This window comes from Dromiciops gliroides, chromosome 3 (genome assembly GCF_019393635.1).
Source record: "Dromiciops gliroides isolate mDroGli1 chromosome 3, mDroGli1.pri, whole genome shotgun sequence".
NCBI classification, from domain to species: domain Eukaryota; kingdom Metazoa; phylum Chordata; class Mammalia; order Microbiotheria; family Microbiotheriidae; genus Dromiciops; species Dromiciops gliroides.
Genome location: NC_057863.1, coordinates 510,853,431 through 510,879,812, shown reverse-complemented (window position 1 = coordinate 510,879,812; position 26,382 = coordinate 510,853,431). Strand labels below are relative to the sequence as shown.

The window sequence follows — 26,382 nt, the reverse complement described above, 5'->3', positions numbered from 1 at the left end:
TGGTATCTATTAACCATGTCTTTTATAGTCTATAGGCATAATTATAATGTAGGCATCAACTCTGCAGTGTTCAAGTGTAGCATAAACCTCTTAAGTCATCAGGTTTATTCACTGAACAGGACTAGGGGGCTCTTCTCCAATCTTTGTAAACACTTATCATATTAATGATTACAACAGCAGCAGCAATAATAGTAATGAATGCACATTTATTTGTGTGGTCTTCCAGAACTACTTCTTCCTTTCCTATTGATGTAGGTATGAAGGTAGTTGTCTGTAGTGATTTAAACAATTCTACCCAGTTATTCCAGAAAGATTCATTGGAGAGATAATTGAAGAAAACAGACTATTTTGTCGATTCTAGAACATGTGAGTATTGCTCAGAAAAAGGCTATCTCTCTTGGGTGTCTGTAAGTAAAAAGGACTCCTGATTTGTATCTATACCTAGTGTTAGTTACTGTGACTGTGACTCTCTTGGTGAGATTCCTGACCTCCAGATGAGCTTTTGTGATGCCAGAGTCAGCAATAGTAACAGTAACATGGCAATAATCTCAGATAATACATTACTAGTTTTATAACCCAGGGAGACCTATACCTCCAACTGGACTGGAAGCATTTTCTTCTATGGGCTGAGATAGTACCCTGTGACAGACCAAACTTGAAAAACAATACCATGAAAGCATCTGTCACAAGGGTTACATTTATACAAAATTTTAAGGTTTACAAAGTACAAACTTTCCAAACAATTCTATGAATAGACATAGCACTTCTTTCCAAACGATCTACTAGTCCCAGCAACTTGAGAAGTGATGAACTAATGATTTTTTTTAACATTGTAAAAAGTTCCTTGACTTGGGAGACATTCTATATTAGGATTTCTTAATCTTTTTTGTGCCATGGACCTCCCTTTGCTAGTCTGGTAAAGCTTCTAGACCCCTTCTCAGAAATAATGCTTTTAAATCATTGAGGGAAATGCTAACAGTTAGAGGTTGACAAAAATAAAAATGTAATTTTTTTCATTCTTCTCCACTCCCCCCCCCCAAATCTAGTCATGCACTCCTAAGACCTCAGATTAAGAATCCCTATTATAAATATGCCATTCTTTGATTCAACAATTAATCCTCTTGGACAGCCTGAGGTCCAACTACTTGTTGGAAATTTAATTATTGGATCAAATAATGAAATAGCCTTATCTAAAGTAGTTTTTTCCTGCCCTTCAGAAAATCCTCTTTTATGGTCATTATTAGTATCACCAGCATTCAACATATCTATTATTTCACATCACCTACATGAGGTAACAATATTTACTTCATCAGCTTCAACTCATTCTATTTCATGCTGTTTGCAGATGATGCTTTAGTATTAACATCCTATTTGTGAGGGAGATTCACCTCTCAGTTTTGAGAATTGATGCTAATGTATTTTTGGTGATTTGTTCCATAATTTAGACATTCCTTATCTTTAGCAGAGGAAATTTTTCCAAACCAAATTGCAGTTCTCTCTCATTTCTCCTTATGTTGACTTTAGAATTCTAGGGAAATCAAGATTAACAATTGCATCTTAAATATTTTAACAAGATTAAAAGTCAAGTGTAGTTTCTGCATAATGCAGCAATTGTCTCAAGAATAACATTTTATATTCTGAATAACACTCTGGTACAGAGATTAAATCAAGGAGGTAGGAAGAAAGTAAAATAATACCAGATACTAATTCTACTCTATAATTATCTAGCACAAACAAAAAATGTTCCTATCTTCAGGTAAACCTATCGGTGTGAAATGTTCTTTTGTGGCAAGGACAAAAAATAATGAAACCAATTAGAAAAAAATTTGTTCACCCATCTAAGAGTTTGCTACTACACCTTTACATCCAAGAAAATTCACTTTTATTGTTAAAGATTTTGGTTTATAGAAGCCTGAAACATTATCAACCTGAGTTAGTCTTTTTAAATCCAGGGAATAGTTGATTCACTAGAACCTAGACTAAGGTAGACTTTTGTAATCTTTGAGAAAATAGTTTTATTAGCATTATATAACCCTTCAGGGAATAGATGGTTTTAAAAAGTTATCTAGAAAACCATGATATTATTCTTCTACTCACGGTCTGCTGATCATTTTTCGTCAACATAGTTGGCTTTCTAATGGTGTGCCTTGCAGCCAAAACCATCTCTCAGATAATATAAATGGCTTAGTACATTTTATTTGCTTTAAAAAATATATTGCCTTTTTAATTATCTTGGAACTTTCTGATCTATTCACTAAGAACCACTATAAAGAGTAGGTATAGATAGATGCTACACATCAACTCACATATAACATCTGCCATATTGTCATCCCCATTTTATAGATGAAGAAATTGAGGCTGAGAGAGGTTAAATCCCTTGCCTATGGTCTCCTAGTTAATAAGTGTCTAAGGAAGAATTCGAGAATTCAAATTAAATGCATTCTAACTCCAAGTCAAATGCTTTATCCAAGGTACCACCTCATTGGTAGAGTGAAGTCAAATTGTGAAGGGCTTTCAATGCTGAACAGAAGAGTTTATATTTGTTCTTAGGGACAAAAGGGAATTGCAGGAATTGATTAAGTAGGCGATTGACGTGATCAGACCTACACTTTGGGAAAAATACTTTGTGGAGGATGGATGGGAATGGGGAAGGATTTAAGTAGGCAGACCAATTAAAAGCCTATTAATAGTCCAGCAAGAGGTGATAAAGACCTGATTTGGAGAGGTGGATGTGTGACTAGAGAGAACAGATGTATTAGAGAAATGTTATGGAAGTAATAACAAGATTTAGCAACTGTTTGGATATATGGGGTGAGCAAGAGTGAGGAGTCAAAAATGACAACTGGGTTAAAAACTATAAATGGCTTAGAAGTATGGTGGTGCCCTCAAAAGTAATAGAAAGTTTAGAATAGGAATAGATTTGTTGGAAAAGAGAATGAGTCCAGTTTGAATACCCCAAAAGCAGTTGATGGTATAGAGTTCAGGGGAGAGACTAAGATTATACATATACACAAACATGCATGCGTGCATACACATATGTGTGTGTAAATATATATGGTATACCTATATATGCATACACATACACATGTATATGTATGTATACATATGTGTATGTATACATGTATGTATATAATTGAACCCTGGTGATAGTCACCAGGAGAAAGGCTCTATAGAGAAAAAGAGTTACCATTGTGAGATACTTATGTTACAGTATAAATTGTTCTGCCCTCAGTTTTCTGTACTTATTAAAAAATGAATAATTTTGAAGATTTTTATGAACTTAAGATGAGTAAGCAAAACCAAAACAATTTATATATCACTATAAAAGCAAACAACTTTGAAAGCTATAAGAACTATTATTAATGCAATGACCATTCATGAATTTAGATAATCAATAATGAATACACACACACACACGTATATATATGATAAAGAGGTGACAGTTTTAGGGTGAGAATAAGACTATATATATATATATATGTATACACACATATGTACATATATACACACATAGTCAATTCTCAATTTTCATGGGTTCCTTAAATGTTCCTTAAAAATGGCACAAAAGTAAAAAATGTGAATGTTGATACATTGAATCTATGGGAAATAGGGAATTCCCATAACCACCAAAAATTGTGGTCTTTTTCCTATAACTTGCTGAAAATACACTTTTCTGCATACAATTCTTTAAAACAAAACATTAATTCTGATAATAAACACTTTTCCTAACATAGTAATCATGAAGTAATCCATAAAATGCAGTACATAAAATAAAATTGGTAACATGCAAAACATTTTTTCTCACTAGTAATTCCCTTTGTGGCAACATCTCAAAAAAAAATGTTGATTTCAGTCAATATTCACTTTTCTTAACACATGAAATCTATAGTACCATAAATACAGTACAGCAAATAAAATTCTAAAAACTACAACATTTTTTAAGCTTAATCTTATCTTCCACTGTGTCAGATGGCTGTGCAAGAGCATTATTATGTGTGCAAGAGTATATTAAACTGCTGTAAACCTCTCTATATTGGCCACCTTCTGAAAACCACGTGGAAGCTTGCTGGTTCTTTGGTAGCTGCTTCTGGAAGAAGCTAAGGCTGGTGAGGTCTTGCCATCACTTAAGACTGTGTCTTTCACAGCTGATGGATGGCAATGGAGATAGTAAAGGACACATCAGCTTAAAATAATCCATCAGCAATGTCCACTTCATGCACCATTTGAGATCCTTAAAGGTCTTGAAGTATGGAAGCATAGCAGACAGAGGTGAGCTGATGTTTAATCTTGAGGCTGTGATTGATGATGGGACTGGCAGTCTCAATGTCTCTAGCCAACCAGTCAGTTAAACCAAGCCATCATTCAAGCTTGGAAACTATGAGTGGCACAATCTTGGGAGCTTGTTTGTTGTCATTGTCTTCACTCTGCTGAAGACCTTCCTGAGCCACTGCATCTAACTCCTCATTTGTCAGCTGCTCCACAACCTGTGTACATCAAGCCTCTCATTTTTTTTCTCTACTGCACAGAGTTGCAAATGTGTACAGTTGCCAATACAAAAGTGAAAATAAGGTTACTAATAAAATCACTCAAATGCTTGATGTCACGAAAATTAAATACATGAATGTTGAGGATTGACTGCATATATACACAAATAGTCATTTGAGAAGATTTGTTTGACTTATTTGTGGGGTTTTTTTGTTGTTTTGTTTTTTTGCAGGGCAATGAGGGTTAAGTGACTTGCCCAAGGTCACACAGCTAGTGTCAAGTGTCTGAGGACATATTTGAACTCAGGTCCTCCTGAATCCAGGGCCAGTGCTTTATCTACTGCGCCATCTAGCTGCTCCTGATTTATTTGTTTTATGGAATTTTTTTCATATTTTTTTTCAGAAGACTTGGGAGTGAGGAGAATATATTTCTATTTATAGAAAAATAGAGAGATGGGGAAACATCGCAGATGTTTAATGTTCCATAAACTTTCAGATGAGGTCAATGTATTATTGGTTTTCCTTGTGTTACTTTATTGTTGTTTAGTCATTTTTAGTTATGTCTGACTTCATGACTCCATTTTGGGGTTTTCTTGGCAAAGATACTGGAGTAGTTTGGCATTTCCTTCTCCAGATCATTTTGCAGATGAGGAAACTGAGACAAATAAAGTCAAATGACTGGTCCAGGGTCACATAGCTAGCTATCAAGTGTCTAAGGCCAGATTTGAACTCAGAGAGATTAATCTTTTTGATGCAGGGCCTGGCACTCTATTCACTGTGCCATCTAGCTGCCTCTAATTTGTTACAAGAGACATTTCATGGAGTGGGGATTAATTATAAATTTGTGTAATGTAAAAACAAAAACATCATTAATTTTTTTAAGAAAGAAAAGAAGGGCCAGTACAGAGTTTTGGGGATTACCATAGAGATATGGGTAATTTCAAGAAGCAGCAACTAGTCATGTAGGAGGAAAATAAAGAGAGTAGTGTTATGAAATTCAGAGAGACAATAGTATTCAGTAGGAGAGGTAAGTCAGCAGTGTTAAATGCTTTAGAGACATTGAGAAAAAGTTGAAGACTGAAAAAAGATCATCAGCTTTGGCAATCTCTCCTTCTGATCAGATCCCAGAACCTCCATTTTAAGTAGGAGATAAACCAACCACATCTTCATTCATCTCTAGGCCATAAGACTGACTCATCTCCACAGGATTTTCTCTTCCATGCTACAGAAACCTCTTCACTTTGGAAATTCACTCCACCCCTGGACTACTTCTCACATTAGAAGTACTCTCTGCCCCTATATCTTCTCCCTCTGATTGGCTGGTTCCTTGGAGAACCACCATTTTAAGGAGGTGATCGAGGCCTCCCATGTCTGTCAGTACTCTCCAGTCTATACCATGGACTTATCTCGAAACTTTCTCTAATCATGTCCCCTACCCTTTTAAGCTACTTTTTATTTGTAGCTTCCTATTAAAATGTAAACTACTTAAAGATGGGAAGGACTGCCTTTCTGCTTAACAGAGTACCTGGCACAAAGTAAGTGATAACAAATGCTTGTTCATTTGCCCTTGACTTGACCACTTATCCATTGCCTCCCTATCCTTTTTTAACTTAATGACTTTTGGATTAGATTTGTAAAACACCTGTCAAAAACATTCTTACCAGCCTTTATTAGTTTTAAGCTATGATACAAAAGTCCAAGTTCTAATTTTAGATACCACTTTCTTCTTTATTCCTTGCCTTTTAAGGGACAACAGTAGAGAAAATGAAACACAGATAAAACTGCAAACTTTCTATAAATATCTTGAATGAAAAGCTGATTATAAAAGTGATAGTAAAAAAATGAAAAAAGAAAAATGATAGTAAGATATAATTTTTATAATATACTTAAAAACTGATTACCAAGCCTCTCTCTAAGGATGAAAACTTGCTTAGACAGCTTGAGAACAGGGTCTCTTAATGGTCAGTTAATAAACATTTATTAAGTGCCTACTATGTGACAGGTATGAGGGGATGAGGGACCTACATTATGTCGGTGGCAATGTCACAAGAGAGAAGAGATGTTATGAAAATAAAATTGACAGGTCTCGGTAACAGACTGGATAAGGGTGGGTTTAAAAAAATTGCTATTGGTATTGTACCAGTTTTGGTGGTAAGCATATATTAATTTATTAACATTAGACCAGTAAAGGATTGACCATGTTTCTCCCTTATTACTCATGGTCTTAGGCTGTATGGTAGAGAAAGCAGGGAGAGAGTTTCAGCATGCCAGTTAGCACTAGCAGGAGAAAAGGCCCAGAAGACCCATGCTGTCTTCCAGAGACAGCATGTGGTCTCAAGGAGACCCAAGAGAGTTCATAAGACCTGTCCTAAAAGAGAGAGCCAAGAGCTCTCCTGGCCTCTTCCCAGGGTTTTTATGCTTTTTTAATAGAGGCAGGTCATTATACATTGATCAAAACTAATTGGTTAGCATCATTCAATTCCATTGGTTGACATGATTTGAAGGTGGTCCACATTAAAATGAACTCTACAGATGACATGAGGGAAAAGAATGCAAAAGACCACACTGAAGTTGCTCAAGGCAAAGTCAATTATCTAGGTGTGGTTTGATCCCATTGGTCCCTCAATGAGCTAAACAAAAAAATCTATCTTCATTTCTTTTGTTTTCTTGGGTTTGTCCTGAATAAGATTTGCTGAAGTTTTTCAAGAACTGGACTTTCTAGAGTAGAGGGGAAAAAGCACTGAGAAACTGATCCCTGGATCCCCCAAGAAATCCATTATTAATAATTTTTTTCCACAAGGGGGGGGTGAAGGTGACAGTTACAGGGAAGTTTTGTTTTGGACAAGCTGAATTTATTTAATATGTCTACAGGACAGCTTGTATGAGATGTCCTATTATAGGCAGTTGGGGATGTGAGACTGGAGATCAGCAGAGGTTAGAACTGGAGAAGTAAACTTGAGAACCGTGAGCATAGAGATGATAATTGAATCCATGAGAATTGATTAAATTATAAGTAGTATAGAGGGAAAAGAGAAAAAGGTCCATACCATAAGCCTGTATGAGACCCATGATTAGTGGTGTGACCTGGATGAAGATCCAGCAAAGGAAATTGATGGGGAAAGCAGTCAGACAGGTAGGAGGAAAACCAGGAGAGAAACAGTATCATGAAAACCTAGAAAGAAGTTAATATCAAGAAGAGGGTGATAATGCAGACAGCTCAAGAGGTGTGATAACTGAGAAAAAAGGCCATTAGACTTGTACCTTAAGAATTCATTAGTAACTTTGGAGTAAGCATTTTTGAATGATGAGGTCTGAAGGCAGACTGCAACGAGTTAAGAGACTAAGAGGAACGGTGGTCTTCCCAAGACACAAAGCCATAAATGAGAGGAGAGACAGAGGACAATAGTTAGTAGGGATGGATGGTCAAGTGAGACTTTTTTGAGAATGGAGGAGATATGGGTATGTGTTTGTGGGTAGTAGGGAAGCAACCAAATCTGCTAGAGATGATGGGATAGAACGGGATTTTCTTGTGCATGGAGCAGGGTTTGCTTTGACAAAGAGAAGAGCCATCTCATTATATGAGATGGGAGAGAAGGAGGAGAGAGTGAGGGAAGGCATCTGAAGATGTGAGTTGAGAAGAGAAGAGAAAACTCTTTGAGAAATGGGTTCAATTTTTTTCAGTGAAATAAGGTTCTCAGTGGGGGTGAGGGTAAAGAGGAAGCTCTGGAAGATTTGAGGAAGACTGCCATGGTGAGGGTGATATTGTGTGAATCTGAGATGTAATAGGATTGCCTTGCTGAAGTGAGGGTCCAGTTGAGATTTTATCTAACAAAATTTTAATGGTCTTTTTAATTGACAAGAGCCAGTTTTGCAGAACTTCTGTCAAGACTTCCTGACCCCAAATCAGACAGAGACTCTTGATAAAGAAGGGGGTCCTTGGTGGTAAGGAAATAGTCAACAAATAGTAGTTTTAAGTCTCAAACCATCAAATAACTGTAGCTTTGGCTTTGTTCCAAAGAACTTGGTACTTGAGCTGAGGAATCTCCTTTTGGAGAGATAATGGTCAATCTAGCCAAGGCTCTAAGAAACAGAGAAACTTCTTATAGGGGAAAAAGTCACAGAAAGTGTTTTCTTCTCCTCCCTAGTTCAATGACTGGGTATATTTGTGTTTGTGTTTTGATTTTCTAAAATTTGAAAAGATAAAAATATCCATGCTGTCAATGTAAAAAGCAGATAGCAGATCCTACTCATCCTCTATGAAGAAAAATAACACTCAATGTAAGGACTCCAGTACAAAAGGAAGCAAAGGAAATCCACATGACTTGATGCCATGGGAACTGTGTCTGGCATTGACCAATAGGTATCACAGGACACATGGGATAACACTGGGCAGCAGTCACATAAGACCACCAGTAAACAATGACAACATGTCTGCAGCAGGGCATCTCCAGAAGATGCAGGCAGCCCTATGTTGCTGAAGGCATGAGCTGTCCTTCCACACACATGCCTTTCCATGCATGGCCACACATTTTACTACATGTATATCTCTTCACACATGTCCCCACTACAGGTGTCCACTCTTTTCACTAATAGTGTGGATACTTCTTAGAGAGTGTGGCTCAGATTTATGAGAGGTAACATTTTATTGCTATTTTTTTCTATATTATTTCAGGAAATGCCTTTGCTTTTGACTATATCTTTAACTGACTAGGGAAGATAAGCATATTAGGGGCTTATGAGCTATGGTTTGGAATAGGATATTTAGGCTCTCTAGGATAGCCTTTTTTGGGGGGAACCCACTGTGTAGGGACTCTATAGGGAGTTCTTCCACTGCCTATACTGAGTACTAGGTAAGATACAAAATGTAGATAAAACATTACTCCTATAGAGCTTACATTCTAGTTGGAGAAGAAGAAAGAATTGTGTACATACACAAGGAATTTAGCCAGTTGTTCTTTTTTAATATTGCTGCTTAACTAAGAATGAACAACTTAGTATACTGATCCATCAACATTTTCCTATTATCACTTTTTCAATTTGTATAGACATTTCCATTTTCTTTTTAAAAAGTTACTATTATACAACTTCCTTACATTTCTTGCTTTTGCATTTTACCTGGGAATGTTTGGAATCCCTATGATGGGACATGGTTTCTAACAGATTTCAACAAATTTGCTTTTTAATTAGTAGCCTATCTTAAAATTTAGGAAATCAATTTTGAACTCATCCAAAATCTCAAAAACTATCAAAATGGGATACATTTGACTTTCACATATAAACATGTATGGAAAAATAACTTAGTATTATTGTACACATAATAGGACATCTTACCTCTTGACTTTATCTATTGTGACCAATATGGATCTACATTCAGGAAAAAATGTTATGAGTCCTGCTTATCTGTAGAGCAAAGTTTAGCCCTGAGATTACATAAGGATTCCATCCCAGGTCCATTTCACCATAGGCCACATGGATATGCAGATCCTTCTTCAGACTTAGAAGACTTAGATGAACTGATACTGAGTGAAGTGAGCAGAACCAGGAAAACATTGTAGACAGAGACAGTAACTCTGTGATGATCAACTATGGTTGACTTAGCTCTTCTAGGCAATACAATGATCCAAGACAATTCCAAAAGACTCATGATGGAAAATGCTCTCCACATCCAGAAAAAAAGAACTGTGGATTCTGAATGCAGATAGAAGCATACTATTTTCACTTTTTTTGGGTGGGGGTGTGTTTTTTTCTTTTTGTTTTGTTTCTTCTTTCATAACATGACTAATGTGGAAAAATGCTTTACATTATTGAACATGTATAACCTATATCAGATTCCTTTTGTCTTGGGGAGGAGGGGGGGAAAGAGAAAGAAAAATTTGGAACTCAAAATCTTTTAAAAAATGAAAGTTGAAAATTATCTTTACATATAATTGAAAAAAATACTATTAATTTTAAAAAGAATGAAAGAAAGCGTGAAAGAAATGGTATTTGAATAGAGGGATTACATGGATTATCTGGGAAGCGAACATAAATCTATTTCAAGTGATAAATAATATTAATAAAATCTAAGATGAGCATTCAAAAAACAAACTTTGGTTATATAGAAGACAAGGGGCAGCCACCTATGGGTATCTTGAACAACTAAGCAAATTATAGAAAGCCTTATATTTGTATAAAATAATAAGTACTATTCCAAAAAAAATCATTTTAAAACCACAGAATGTTAAAACTGAAAGAGTGATCAATTTAGTCAATGAATCCAGGTCATTGTTCAGATGAGGAAACTGAAAAATTATCCTGAGAAGTTATGTTATTTGCTATAGAACACAGCTAGTTAAGTGGCAGGACTGGGCTTTGAATACAGGTTTCCTACCTCCAGGACACTGAAAGATAAACATTGTAAAGCTTTTATAAATCTAAGTTTTAATTATCACAACTCCATTAGAATTTATAAGAAGAAGAATGCTATAAGAAAGCTTTATGGTCATGGTCACATTTTGAGGGTTATGAGAGAATATAGAAGGGTACAATTTTTAAACTACCCATTTTTTACGCTGAACATGGGGAAATCATCCTTTAAAACTTATCTGCTGGAATTCTTTAAGAATATGATGATTATAAGAGATAAGAAATTTGGCAGATGAAGCCCATTTTTTAGAAAGCATTTGACAAGGGAGAGATAAGCAAAGATAATAAGAGTCCTAGGAAAAATGTAAAGTAAAAGATTTTACATAGGAAAATTACTTTAGCAAGGGGGGGGTGAGACTTAGAAAAATGCCTTTTTAATTGGAAATGTCACTTGGAAAATTTAACTCATTATGTTTGGCCATATGTAAGATGAGATAATAAAGTAGTGATAATAGAGTTTTTATTTTGTTTTGTTTTTAAAACAAAACACCAGCTATCATATACTGAACGAAGACTACCCTTCAAAGTAATCATTCTGGTAAGGTCTATACTCATTCTAGGGATGCTGCCATTGCTCAAAGTATGTGAGGGCTTTTTATTTTATTTTATTTTATTTTATTTTATTTTATTTTATGTGAGGAAATGAGGGTTGTGACTTGCCTGGGGTCACACGGTTAGTAAGTGCCAAGTGTCTGAGGCCAGATTTGAACTCAGGTCCTCTTGAATCCAGGGCTGGTGCTTTATCCACTATGCCACCTAGCTTTTCCCCATGTGAGGGTGGTTTTTTTTTGGGGGGGGTGTTTTGTTTGTTTGTTTGTTTTTGTGAGGCAATTGGGGTTAAGTGACTTGCCCAGGGTCACACAGCTAGTAAGTGTCAAGTGTCTGAGGCCAGATTTGAACTCAGGTCCTCTTGATTCCATGGCCGGTGCTCTATCCATTGTGCTACCTAGCTGCCCCATGAGGGGTTTTAAAAAATATTTTTCTTTAGAACCAATTTATTGGCTAAAACAAAGAAATATAAGTTTCACTCATTAGTTCACGTCACAAATAGTATACATTTATAAATAAGCATTCTAGTGGATAGGACCAATATTTTGGTGTGGTTGTTTAATGATATAGTATAAAACATTTCAGCATATATAGTCAAGAAATATTATCTGGTGGTATTAGTAACTCCAACCTACTTCAGAAACCTAAAAATTGTTTGAAAGCAAATAATCATGCATACTGACAGGTAACAAATTATTTCTGATAGACTTACAGAAAAAAAGGGCATTTCTGAGACAAGGATTTAATCATACAAACTTATGAAAGTAAATATTTCAAGCGACATTTCAAAATGAGTAAAAATATGAAGTATTTACTGTGTGCAAGGTACTTTGCTAGAGGCTGTTAAAAAAATAAAAAAATAAAAAAGACCTTACAAATTCCTACACCTGTACTTTGTTAACATTATCACCCTGCCTACATGGCCCTCTCCTCTTCTCTATTTCTGCTGATCTTACCCATCCCTCACAACTATCTCCTGTCATTTTCTTCTTAAAGGCCTTCCAAACATGTCAACCCATAGTGGTTTCTCTTCTGTGCACTCCTATAACACACTGTTTGCACTACTAATATAAGATATCAATTTACTGCCTTGTATTGTGAATTTTTCATGTCTATATATTTTATCTCATCAATCAGAAAGTAAACTCTCTCAGTATTTCCCATACTATTTTTCCCATAGAATATTTGTTGACTGATTAATGTTTAACTCAAATGTAGAGGACTCACCTCTCCATAAAGTAATCCAATAAACTTGTTTTTGCACATACTATATGTGCTAGAGACTAGAACAGATATAGAGGTAATAGTAACATTGCTATTTATATAGTGCTTAAAAGTTTGCAAAGTACTATACATAAATTATTTCATTTAAGCCTCATAACCTCACTGGGAAGCAGATGCTATAGACATATAATGCACACTTGAAAGATGAGAGAATTGAAGATCAGAGAGTTTTAAGTGACTTGTTCATGGTTCAATAGCTATTGAGCATCCGTCAGAGAATTTGAAGCTCAGTCTACCTGACTCTAAGTAAAGTCACAAGGCCCTGTTGACTCTCAAGACAAATAAGATATTCTCAGGAAGTTCATAAACTAGTATAAATAAGATACAACACAGATTATACTACATATTACAAATTTTAATATGTTTTTCATAAAAATTGAAAAATTGCTATGAGATCTATTTCCATTTGTGATGACCCGATGATTTACTTAGAAAAACCTAGGGAATCAGCAAAGATACTGAGATAGCATCAGCAAAGTTGCAGATTACAAAATAAACTCACAAAAATCACCATGTTACTACATAATAATGAAATCCAAGATAATAGGGAAATCCCATTCAAAATAACCACAAAATACATAAAATATTTGGTGATACCTCTACCAGGCACACAAAATACTTTTATTGATTTAATTACAAAGTGCTTCTTAGATAAAGGACAACTAAAATAGCTGGAGGAATGAGGAATGGCTCATAGTGGGACTAAGCAAATATTATAAAAATAACAATACTATACCAATCAAACTACATAGGGACACTTTATAGAACACCATAAGACAATACAAAATTCATTTGGAGAAACCAAAAACCTATGAAGGGAAATCATAAAAATAGGTAGAAATGAAGGGACAAAAGTACTTCTAGACCTCAAACTATCAGAAATCAGCAGTTACTAAAAACCATTCATCATGGTTTAAAAATAGAAAGGTAGACTAGACAAGGGAAAATCAGGAAAAATGAAAGTGTTCAATAAATTAGAAAATATAAATTACTTAGGAAAGAACTCCCTAATTGATAAAAACTGCTTGGATAATTGGAAGGTAGTCTTTAGAAATTAGACCTTGACCAACATTTTCTACCATATTCCACAATCAATTTAATATGGATATGTTATTCAGCTGTTTTCTCAGTCATGTCTGACTCTTCATGACCCCATTTGGGTTTTTTTGGGCAGAAATACTGGAATGGTTTGTCATTTCTTTCTCCAACTCATATCAGTTTTTAGATGAGGAAACTGTACAAGTAGGGTGATGTGACTTGTCCAGGGTCACACAGCTAGGAAGTGTCTGAGGTCAAATTTGAACTCAGGAAGATGAGTCTTCCTGACTCCAGGACTGACACTCTGCCCCATTTAGCTGCCCATGTATACCCTTGGGCAAGTCACTTAACCACATTGTGCTTCAGTTTCTTCATCTGAAAAATAAGGGGATTGGACTAGATGTAGTCTCTTCCAAGTGTAGCTAACAGACTGCTTGTCATTTTTCTATACTTGGTATATTTACTGTCCTCAACAGTGTAGTATGGTGAGAAAAGTACTGGATTAGAAATTAGGAGATCTGAGTTCCAGTGTTGGCTCTGATAAGAATAGCTATGTAGGGGCAGCTAGATGGTGCAGTGGATAGAGTATCGGCCCTGGATTCAGGAGTACCTGAGTTCAAATCCGGCCTCAGACACTTAACACTTATTAGCTGTGTGACCCTGGGCAAGTCACTTAACCCCAATTGCCTTAGTAAAAAAAAAAAAGAATAGCTATGTAATGTTCTATAAGTCAATTAAGCTCTCTGGGACTCAGTTTCCTCATCTCTGAAATGAGAAATCTGAGTTTAGTGATCTCTAAGGTGCCTTCTAACTTGAATATTCTGATTATAAGTCTATGATATATAATTTATGTATATGTGGGTAGAAGTTCTTGAAGCAATTAAATTGACACTTAGATGCAATAAATTTTTTCACATATCCATCAATTTGCAGACCTTAGACAAGCACTGCAGATATGGGTTCAAGTGGTCCAGAACTGAATCAGAAGGAAGCTAGGGTTAGACTTCCCTTGGGATATTTCACAACATTTACCATGACTTTAAATTTCCTGATGCTTCAAAAGCCAACCAATATTCTCCTTATTTTTCTGAATGGTTGTAAAAGAGAGGATTCAGATTTTGCCTTTAATATTATCCCAATTCTCTCTTCCTATGCTTCAGTCTTAAAAGAAGGGATGTTCCTCCTTGCCAAAGCCAACTGCTCTACTTCTCCCCATGATCCATCTCCTCTTAGCTCTTCAGTGAGCCTGTCCTTTTTGATCATCCCCTCATCTCTTTTCTTTTTAAGGTTTATTGATGCCTTCTGCCAAGCACACCTTCTCATTTTAACAAAGATTTTTATAAATCCAACACTTTGGCAAAATCAATGCATCAATGCAACACCAACACCACATGCAACACTTTATGGTCTCTAATTAAAAAAGGGACATTTTTTCATCTCCTCTTCATGTCAGGCTCAGCCATAATTACACAAGACGTGTCTCTTATTCTAATCTTCTCTTTCTCTTTATTCACTGACTCCTTCCCTGCTGCCTACATATATGCCCAGATCTCCCCCATCCTTAAAAACCTCTCGCTTTACCCAATCATGATCATTTTAAATTGTTCCCCTTTTTACAGCCAAACTCCCAGTAAAAGCTGACCATGCTCACCTCCTCTTTCTGACTTCTCTGCTACTAGCTGTCTGACTTCCAGTGCCTTCACTCAGATGAACCTACTGTCTTCAAAGTGACTAATAATCTCTTAGTTGCTAAATCCTGTGACCTTTTCTCAAGTCTCATCCTTCTTCATCACTCTGTAGACACTGTTGTCTACCCCCTCCTGAATACTCTTCCCCCACTGGGTTTTCCTAGTGCTGCTCTGTTGTGGTTTTCTCTTCCTACCCATTTGTCTTCATTTCAAGATCTTATTCAGTATCCTTTCTATCCTCCCCTGGGCCACCTCCTCCTTACCCTCTAAATCAAACGTTCTTAATCTTTATGTTTGTGTGTTTGTCATGGACCCTTTTTGGTATTCTGGTGAAAACTACCTACCTCTTCTCATAATAATGTTTTCTTGCCTACATTTATAATTGTAGGAAATTATAACTTTCAGTTAGAATAGGGAAATATATATATACATACATATATATTATATATATATATAACAATATGTTATATGTAATATATCTAATTGCTAGAACTTATATATCTCTTTAAGGTTTACAAAGCACTTTACAAATATTATCTTATTTATTCCTCACAACAATCCTGGGAGGTAGGGGTTATAGTTATCCTCATTTTTCAGATGAGGAAACTGAGGGTGAGAGAAGTTTAAGGCAGGGCTTCTTAAACTTTTTCCACTCACAACCCCTTTTTATTGGAGAAATTTTTATGTGACTCTGGCTGTATAGGTATATAAAAAAGGTATGCATAATCTTTTACTGTTGCCAAATTTTTTGCAAAACCCATATTCAATTACATGACCCCATATGGGGTTGCAACCCATGGTTTAAGAAGCTTTGGTTTAAGGGACTTAGGGCTATAGAACTAGTAAGTGACTGTTGATGCAGGATTTGAATTCAAGTCTTCCTGACTCCAAGTATAAGCATTTATTACACAGAAATGTGATCATTTTAAGATTTTACTTCACTGCCGAGTTAATTTGCTATACCTAAAATATTTAAATAGCTCTGTCTTATCTATGTGATTGTTTTCTCCAGGCAATGCAGATCATAACCCTGCCCACCCTATGTTACTCTTGTACATTTGTTATAGATACTTTTTTTCTTTCTGGTGTCCCTTTATGAAAGATGTGTGTTCTGGCATAGTTGGTCTGAAGAAAATTTCGGTAAAAAAAAAATATTCTATTTTCCTATTGAGAGGGAGGGAATAGAGTGACTAGAGAGCCAACCTCAAAGCCCAGAAGATTTGGGCTTTAAGTTTCATCTCTGATACATGCTGGGTGATCCCTGGACATAACATTTCATCTTCCGGTGCTCCAGGAATCTTTCAAAAATTATAAGTTGCAGAGAATGTACCAAGTGGAATCACGAGTCCAGTCTCTATTCTCCCCATTGCCCAGTGAGTTTCATTAAAAAATTGGAATGATAATCCCAAAGGGGAAGGGGAAAACTTAAATAGAATGAACTGAAAACTGGGGCTTTTTTTTTTTGCAAAAAACAAACAAAAAAACATCAAAAAAATTGTTGACTTCACAACATTCTGATCATCATAGTATGAACCATCATGTAGTTGTAATATTGGGTATGTCAGTATATTTATAGCCATTAATTGAATGATTTCAGAGTTCCTATGTCTTCTGGAGGTGGGAGAAAGTTATAGGAGCTCTTTCATACTCCAGGCACTTCCCTCATAATGAGAGATTCTAAGTCTAAATATGCATCTGACAGAACTTCTCTTTCCCTGTTTTATCTGGGCCATCACAGTATGCAGGATAATTTATAAATTATAAAATATATAAGAATTAGGTTATATTTACTACCCCACTTTGCTATCTAGTACCACTGGCATGAGATGTACTTCAGCATAAAAATACCTTGAATTCTAGATCTTCATGATAAAAAATAATTAAAAGTGCTGGAGTGTGTGTGTGTGTGGGGGGCAGCTAGGTGGTGCAGTGGATAAAGCACCAGCCCTGGATTCAGGAGGACCTGAGTTCAAGTCCAGCCTCAGACACTTGACACTTACTAGCCGTGTGACCCTGGGCAAGTCACTTAACCCTCATTGCCCCACCAAAAAACCAAAACAAACCAAAACAAAAAAAGAGTGCTCAGGGAAAAGGACTTTCTGTTTAAATGAATACTCTGATTTCTTTCAATTGCTATGGTTGAAAACCTTTCTTAAATGTACTGGCCAACTTTCTTGCCTTAATAAGCATTTAAATCGTTATTCTACAGATCAATTCTCATTTTATGGTAGTTTAAGACAAAGAGGATTTGGTAGACTGGGCTGCATGTTTACAGACCTCAGGACATATGATGAGACACGAGCATATTTTTATGTTCTTTTTCTTTTCTCTTCAAAGTAGAGAGATAGCCCCTCTCCTTATCAAGGCTGACTCGCCTCCATGTACCCTGTTATCTCCCCTTTCCATGCCTTCATATTAGCTGTCTCCCCTATCCGCAACACGGTCTCATTTACTTCCACCTCTTGGTTTCCATGGCTTTATTCAAGACTTAGCTCAAACGCCACTTTCTTCTTTCCCTCTCCCCACCCCACTCTCACCCCTGCCAACTGATAGTTCTTTTCCCACTCAGATGATCTTCCTACTGCTCTGTAGATATCTTTATTTACCTAGTGATTTACATGTTATTTTCACCTTTAGAATGTAGGTTGATTGAGAGCAGGAACTAATACCCCCTCCCAGCTTTCTTTTCTATCCCTAATACTTAGCACAAGGCTTGGCACATATCAGGCATTTAATCAATGTTTTTTTGTTTGTTTCTTTGGTTTTTTTGGTGAGGCAATTGGGGTTAAGTGACTTGCCCAGGGTCACACAGCTAGTGTTAAATGTCTGAGACCAGATTTGAACTCAGATACTCCTGACTCCAGGGCCAGTGCTCTATCCACTGAGAAACCTAGCTGCCCCTAATCAATGCTTTTTGACTGACAAAACCAAAACCTATTCTGCCTTGCTGCCTCTCAAGTCCAATCTTAGGTAAAGTTTCAATCTGGGCAAAGTATGATTTCAGGGTCTTTAAAGATCTCCTCTCTACCTTAACTCTGATTGCAAGTGATGCATGTGCTTCTGGAGATCTCTGACAACCACTCTCATCTCACTGCTTGATTTTATAGTATTGGTGAGAAATAGAGCAGAAAAAAAACCACACAAAGAAGAATACTTAGTCACCAGGTCCCATCATGTAGCTAGAATGAAGGCAAATATAGCAGCAAGCTCATGCAAGGGTGCCCCACCTTCCAGACCCAAACTTAGGTTCTCTATCTGAAAGGCCTAAAGCCATCAACTTAGCACTTAATAAGAAGCCAAGAACACCTTCAGTAACTGCTCAAACCAAATAGCCTAGGAGAAGGAAAGCATGTAAAAGGGTTTGCTTCATTTTTGCCATTTTATTGCACATGCCTTGCACACAGTAGATTCTTAATGTTCATGAAATTAAATTACCATTAACAAGAACCTGGAACACCATGTGGGCTGCTCAAAACACATTATTTCTCATCACTTCACACCTGCAGCTATTAATATAGCTTTATGATAATTCTATCTCCATAACCAGAGCCAGAGATAAGGAAGAATGTGAAGCAAGGTACCAGAAAGAATAGGCTTAAGGTCTCTAGGAAGTCTCCTTGGTTCTCTCATTAGCCATACTACCTACACTAAAAGTCACTCCTGGGCAAAGTTACTATAATCTAGCAGGAAATTATGTACATTGGAACCTTAAGATTCCATAGAAATAAAAGTATACTTTTTTTTTTTTTTTGCAGGGCAATAAGGGTTAAGTGACTTGCCCAAGATCACACAGCTAGTGTCAAGTGTCTGAGACTGGATTTGAACTTAGGTCCTCCTGAATCCAGGGCCAGTGCTTTATCCACTGTGCCACCTAGCTGCCCCCAAAAGTATACTTTTAACTAATGGTATTTACAATTTTATCAGAAATAGCTCAAGAAATACTTCCATTTAAACTGGAGTTACAGTAGCCTCTAGGGAATTCCTTCCACTCCCAAATAAGCTACCTCTGGTTGGAGACTTTTGGGAGGTCAGCATCCATCAAAGCCATAGCTCACAAGCCCCCACATCTGTTTACTTTTATCAACCAGAGGACACATTTTCTGAAACAAAAGCCATTTAATCAAATGGTATAGCAAGGAATGGGACAAAATTTCCACCATATTCCTGTATGTGGAGTACATTCTCCCACTACCAGTAGAGGAAGAACATATGACCAGTGACTACACATGGAAGACATATTCATAGAGAACATGAATGGCCAGGGTACAGGCACGGTCTTGGTAACTAACACCTCCAATGCTGCAAGGCTAGTGACATTCTCTAGTGATTTCAACATCTCTGTTCTATGCTGAGTATGTTGCTGCATCAGTCTCATGATGGCTACTGGGTTCATGATCTCTGCTAGGCTTAAAGCTGGTTGATGCTTGTCTTCTCTACTAAAGGTTAATTTGCCAAGCTTCTCCATGCTACCAGCTTCTGGGATTTATTTCTTCAGGGCCATTTCATAGCCTTCTTGGTTCCTTTCCATTAGAGTTAAGTAATTAGAAAGCTTTGGCCTAACGAAAAGTTGACAGCTACTTAGTCATAGCCAGAGACTATAAGCCTGGGCACCGAGTTAAGGGGCTAATGAATAAAGGTCAGGCAAAGTGTATCTAGATCAATATTAAGTCTTCTATAGTTCTCCATGTCTGAGGCTGAATTATAGTACATTTCTGAATCAAAGTCTACTGTTCCAGACAACACTATGACTTAGGGTTTGAAATTTCCAGGAAATTTTTAGACTTGCTTTGCAAATTGATTTGAACTACAGAAAAATTAAATAGTGAAAGCAATATCATTGTTCTCTACCCTTCTGGCCTGAATTTTTATACCTTTCCCCTCTCTCTCTTTCTCTCTCCTTATCTCTTTCTCTTCTTATATATGCATATATATGTGTGTGTATATGTATATATACATACATAATTTTATGTGTCTGTATCAAAAGAGAAAAGGGAAGAGACAGAGAGAAGGAGGGAGAAAGAGAAATGAAGGAATTCAGTCAGTAAGGTGAAGAACAATGATATTGTTTTATTCATCTAATTTTTATATACCTATATAGTTAATATTACATATGTATTCTATAGAATAATATATATTATGTCAGCAGCACATGTACATATATTTATATGTACAGACATATACACAAAACCAAAATCCAGTTTTAGTGCTATATTTTAGCCAGTAAAAAAACCTCATGGTCTCCTTACTTTAAAAGTAGTTCACATCTGTATAACACTTTGTAGTTTATAAACAATTTCATCTCAGTCTCATAAGGTAGGCAGTGCTGATATCATCCCTATCTTACAGATGAGGAAACTGAAGCTCAGAGAAAGTTAAATAACTTCCCCAAAGTCATCCTATTGGTTAGTGAAAGAACCAAGAAGCATCCCTACTTTAAGACCACTGTTCTTTTTTTTTTTTTTTTACTACAATCAAGCTTCTCCTTTAATAAAGTCCAAAACAAGTAAGCATTGGGCTTAAAGCCAGAAGATCTGGGTTTAAGTCCTAGATCAGTCACTTGTTGACTGTGTCTATGAGCAAGCTAATTCATCTGTTGGGGCCTCAGTATCCATATCTATAAAATGGGGACAACTTGTACTACCCATCTTACTGAAGTACTGTGAAGAAAAGGCTTTGTAGATTTTAAAGTGTTATCTAAATGTAAACTCTCATCATTATTAAGTAGAACTTTCTCAACTACAAAAATAAACTTCTTCAGCACTTACCCCATTAGATTCTGGTCTGGGTTCTCTATCTCAAGACGTGACTCCATTTTACCTAGGTTTCTTGATCTTTTAACCTGTTAAGAAAGGGGAAGAAAAAATAATCTTAAGTCCCTAAAGTATTTATTAATACAGAAAATTATGGACTATTAGCTCCTGACAAAATTATACATTTAAAATTCTCCTTAGAAAATGTGACCTTGGGGCAGCTAGATGGTGAAGTGGTTAAAGCACTGGCCCTGGACTCAGGAGTACCTGAGTTCAAATCCAGCCTCAGACACTTGACACTTACTAGCTGTGTGACCTTGGGCAAGTCACTTAACCCCCATTGCCTACAAAAAAACCCAAACAAACAAAAAAGAAAATGTGACCTTTCTTTCTCTTCAATATAGTATTATATATGGAACTGTTATGTGACTTAATTTACATATGCATGCCTTTCATCCCATCCCCTTCTATCTTCTCTAGCAGACTATAACCTCAATCATGCTCACCTTCCTGTTCTCCCTTGCTCTTTCCTTCCCTTACTCTCTCTTTAATTCTTAATCTCTCCCAGCTACTGATTTCTTCCTTACTACCTTTAAACATACCCAAAGCTCCCTCAAATTCTTATTACACCCTACCTTAAGCTATCAGTCTATATATATCACCTTTCTTTCTCAATCAAACTCCAAGGAAAAGCTATCTACCTTCATTGCCTCCCTTCAGCCTCATTGAGCAATTTAATCTGTTCTCTCCAAAGTTGCAACAATCTTTTAATTTTCATATCTAATAGTATTTTCTCAGTCCTCACCCTTCTAGACCTCTGTGCTGCACCTTTCTACCTAGATACTCTATTTTCAGCATACTGTTTTCTCTTAGTTCTCCTCCTTCCTTTCTTTTTTTTTTTTCAGGGCAATGGGGGTTAAGTGACTTGCCCAGGGTCACACAGCTAGTAAGTGTCAAGTGTATGAGGCTGCATTTGAACTCAGGTACTCCTAAATCCAGGGCCAGTGTTCTATCCACTGTGCTACCTAGCTGCCCCTCCTCCTTCCTTTCTAACTGCTTCTTCTCAAACTCCTTTTCTGTCTCATGATCTCTATCATACCCCTAACTGGAGGTGTTCCCCAAAGCTCTGGCATAAGTTCTTCTCTGTTTCTTATTGTCTTAATGTCCTCATCAGCTTCTATGGACTTAATTATCATCTCTATCCTGATGACTTCTAGAGCTATATATCTAGTCCCAGTCTCTCTCCTGAACACTAGTCCACATCACTAACCCTACATCACTAACTGCCTATTGGACATTTCAAACTAGATGTCACAAAGGCATCTCAAAGTCAATATGTACAAAACAGAAATTAAATTTCTGTCCTAATTCTTCTCTATCAAACTTCCCTTTTTCTGTTGAGACTTCCAGGCTTCTAGGATAGTAACTTCATTTTCATCTTCAATGTCTCATTCTCCCTGACACCTCTCCCTACCCTCCCCCCACCCCCATCATCTTGATGAGCCAAACTTGTTGTTTCTAACTCTATAACAACTTTTCATTTGACCCCTTCTCTATTCATAACAAAGCCATCACCTCAGTGGTTCAGGTTTCATCACCTCTTGCCTACACTATTGCAATACTGGTCTAATTAGTGTTCCTATCTCAAGTCTTCCCCCCTCTAATTTATCCGCCACTCGGTTGCCAAAGTCTTTTTTTTTTTTTAAATGGCAGATCTGACCAAGTCAATCCCCTTCTCAATAAAATGTAGCGGCTCTATAATGCCTTAAGGATAAAATAGAAACTCTGACTTTTAAAGCCCTTTACAGCTTGCCTCTAACATATTTTACAACTTTATTATATACATGGACTCTCCTTACCACACTTTATGGTCCATACAAATTGGACTTGTCTCTGTTACACACACACACACACACACACACACACACACACAGGCACACACACTCCTATCTCTACCCCTACACTGAGATGTTCTACCCTCAGAATCAAGCACTGCCCTCTATAAAATGCCTTTTCTGATTTACCCGACTGCTAGTGCCCATCCTCCCCAACTACCAAGTATTTAACTATTTTGTATTTATTATGTTACTAGTGCACATAAAATACAGGCTACGTGTGAACAAGATCTTAAGTTTTACTTGATTTTGTATGTATATATGTGTGTGTGTGTGTGTGTGTGTGTGTGTGTATGTATACACCCAGTACCTGGAAAATTAGTAGATCACTGAGGCAATATGTATAGCACTTTTCAAACTTTAAGGTGCTATATAAATGTTATTATTGTTATGTTGTTAATAAAGCCTTCTTGGTTGATTGTGTTAACTTTATGTAAACTTCTTTGCCTTCTTTTTCTCTTCTCCTGGAATACCAATACTCTGACCTAGGGGACTTAAGAGATAGGACTCCAAATTCAGGTGCACTAGGCTGAAAGTTACAACTCTTTAGCTGACTTCAGAAGTCAAAGTTCAAAGAGTAAAGCGCCTAAACTCTAGAAAAACCTACTGCCTATTTATTTCAGAGTTGTTTGTCCCAGCAACCATTAAATATATAAATATATTTGTAGATGTACATCTATATCTATACACATACATATATGAATATTTAAATCTGTGAGAACAAAATGCAATATGCCAATAAAGGCTGCTCATGGAGAAAAGAGAAAAATAATTCTATAAATTGGAGAATTATAAAGACGAGGAGGAGGATGGAGGAAGAGGAGGAGAAAGGAGGTGAAGGGAGGAGGGTGATGAAGAGGAGAATGAAGGAGGAGGATGAGGGAGAAGGATGAAAAACGAGGGAGAAAGAGGAGAAAGAGCAGGAGGAGGGTTAGCCAGCCTGAGATAATCCCGAATCAAATGTTTCCACCACCACCACCTCTCAAACCCCTAATTCTCACGAAGTTCCCAACTCGGCTCATCCTCCGCCACTCGCTTCCTAGGGGGGTGTCCGGCCCGGGCCGGGGAGGGGAGCCCCTGTCGGGCTGGGCCCGGGTTCTCCCTCTCCCCTTGTTCAGCTCGGGACAGCTCCCGGGGGTTGGGAGGAGGCGGGGGGCGCTGGAGAGACCACCAGGAGCTGGCCTCGACCTTGGAGAGCGTTCAGGTACCTTGGCTGCCCCGAGCTCTCGGCTGTCCGAAGGAGGGGAGGAGGAGTAGTGTAAAGTCGATCTAGCCTGCCACGGTCCCGGCCCCTCCGCGTGAGCCGTTGGGTAGCGCGCCCTGGCCCTAGCCTCGACCTCCGCCCCCGCCCCCGCCCCGGCCCTGGCCCCGGCTCCGGCTCTGGCTCCGGCCCAGGCTGTCCTTTCTTCGGCCAGGTCGGCCCGTCTGTTCCCCAGCCTTCCCTCCGGCCCGGCCGGAGCAACAGCAGCAGTGGCGGCGGCGGCTGCCGCGGCGGTTACGGGCCTGGCTCCGACTGGTTCTGCCCGCCACCGCTCCCGCGGCTTCCCCAGGCGCCCCTGGTTGCTATGGCAACGCGTGCCCTACCCCACCTAGGGAGGAACACAAAGGCCAAGCGCGCCTGGAAGCCCCGGGACACTCCGCGGTCGGTCGGGAGGGGCGGGGGGCTGCTGTCTTGCCGCGCCGTTCCATCAGGGCTTGCCGCGGATACCGGGGTGGGGGCTTCTTGGGGTCCTCCTGGCCAGTTCCAGATCTTAAGTTATAGGGTAAAAGAAGGGACGGGACGGTGGAAAACAGTAGGTGAAAAAAAGAGGTTTTACAGAAAAGTGACAGACAAAAATGTAACCAATTTCCTATTACAAAAATGATCAGGGGCAGCCAGGTGGCGCAGTGGATAAAGCACCGGTCCTGGATTCAGGAGGACCTGAGTTCAAATCCAGCCTCAGACACTTGATACTTACTAGCTGTGTTGCCCTGGGCAAGTCACTTAACCCTCATTGCCCTGCCCCCCCCCCAATGATCAGAAATAGCAGTGAAGGTATGTCGTTATGTATATGAATAGAATATCTTTGAAAATTTGTTTTATTGCGTCTGTCTAGTAAATTTTAAGTTTTTTGTTTTCTTTCCATTTTCATAACATTGACGTTGATTTTCTATTTTAATACAACTGTCCATTTAATATTTGTTAGTATGTACATCCAGTTACATTTAAATTATAAAAGACAACTTTGATAATTTCTTGTCAAGATGAATTTCCTAGATATACTCCCTAAAGTGGATTAGGTAATGAGTTCTAATAAGTGTTCTTTAGTTTTTCTATTGTGACTGAATAAAGAACAGTGATCAATCATTCCATCTTAATTTGAAATCTTCTATTATGTTGAAAATATTAGTCATATTCTTGATTCATTTCTAAACTTAAATGGTGCAAATTTCATCTTTGACCTAGAGAAGGGAAAATGGAGCTTGAAAAGACGTTTAACATATCATAGGATAGCCCCAAATCACTTGTATTTACTCAATATGAATTCTCACTAGTCCCTACGCTGACGATATTGAACAAGTTCCTTTTAGACTTAGGAACTTACATAAATTCATCGTTGTGAAGATCTAAAGTCCTGACTTAAGATCTATGGGGAGAACTTACAGAAATATGTGGTTGAATAGAAAAAAATTTCTTTCTCAAGAAGGTCTCCCAGCCCCCCTTAATGTTAGTGACTTCCCTCTGAGATTACCTTCCATCTACCCTGTATATATAATTATTATTATATATCATACATAAAATCATATTGTAGCATTATATATTGGATAATTATGTTGTATATATCATATAATATGTAACATATACACATATCTCTATCTATCTATATCTTGTGTGTACATAGTTGTATATTGTCTCCACCATTAAAATATCAGTTCCTTGAGAGCAGAGACTGTTTTTGACTTTCTTTATATTTCCAGGCCTTATTAGCACATTGCTTGGCTTATACGAAGTACTTAACAAATGCTTTTTGACTAACTATACCAATAGTTGAAGCCACATTTTTTACAAATAAATGTAAATATGGGGGAAGACTGTCAACGGCAAGGTAGAAGACTCCTTAGGATCATAGATTTGGAGCCAGAATGGGCCTTAGACGTCATGAAATCTACAACCGTCCCCAAGCCCTGTTGAATTTACAGATCAGGAAACTGAGGTTCTGAGAGGTTAAGTAAGAGACATGCTTAGGATTACACAGCTAGTAAGTGTCTGAGAGAGGATTTGAACTCAGGTCTTCCTGACTCTAAGCAC

At 37.5% G+C, this 26,382-nt stretch overlaps 1 protein-coding gene across 1 annotated transcript in view; it reads right to left on the bottom strand.

Annotated features, from left to right (window-relative positions):
* Positions 1-24,482, bottom strand: part of DEUP1 (deuterosome assembly protein 1) — a 145,062-nt gene extending 120,580 nt beyond the window's left edge. The window contains exons 1-2 of the mRNA XM_043996434.1: positions 24,302-24,482; positions 21,214-21,287 (exon numbers count right to left, since the gene is read on the bottom strand). Of these exons, the coding sequence (XP_043852369.1) occupies positions 21,214-21,260 (47 nt within the window). The 5' untranslated portion in view covers positions 21,261-21,287; positions 24,302-24,482. The remainder of the gene's footprint in view (positions 1-21,213; positions 21,288-24,301) is intronic.
* Between the last annotated feature and the right edge of the window lie 1,900 nt (positions 24,483-26,382).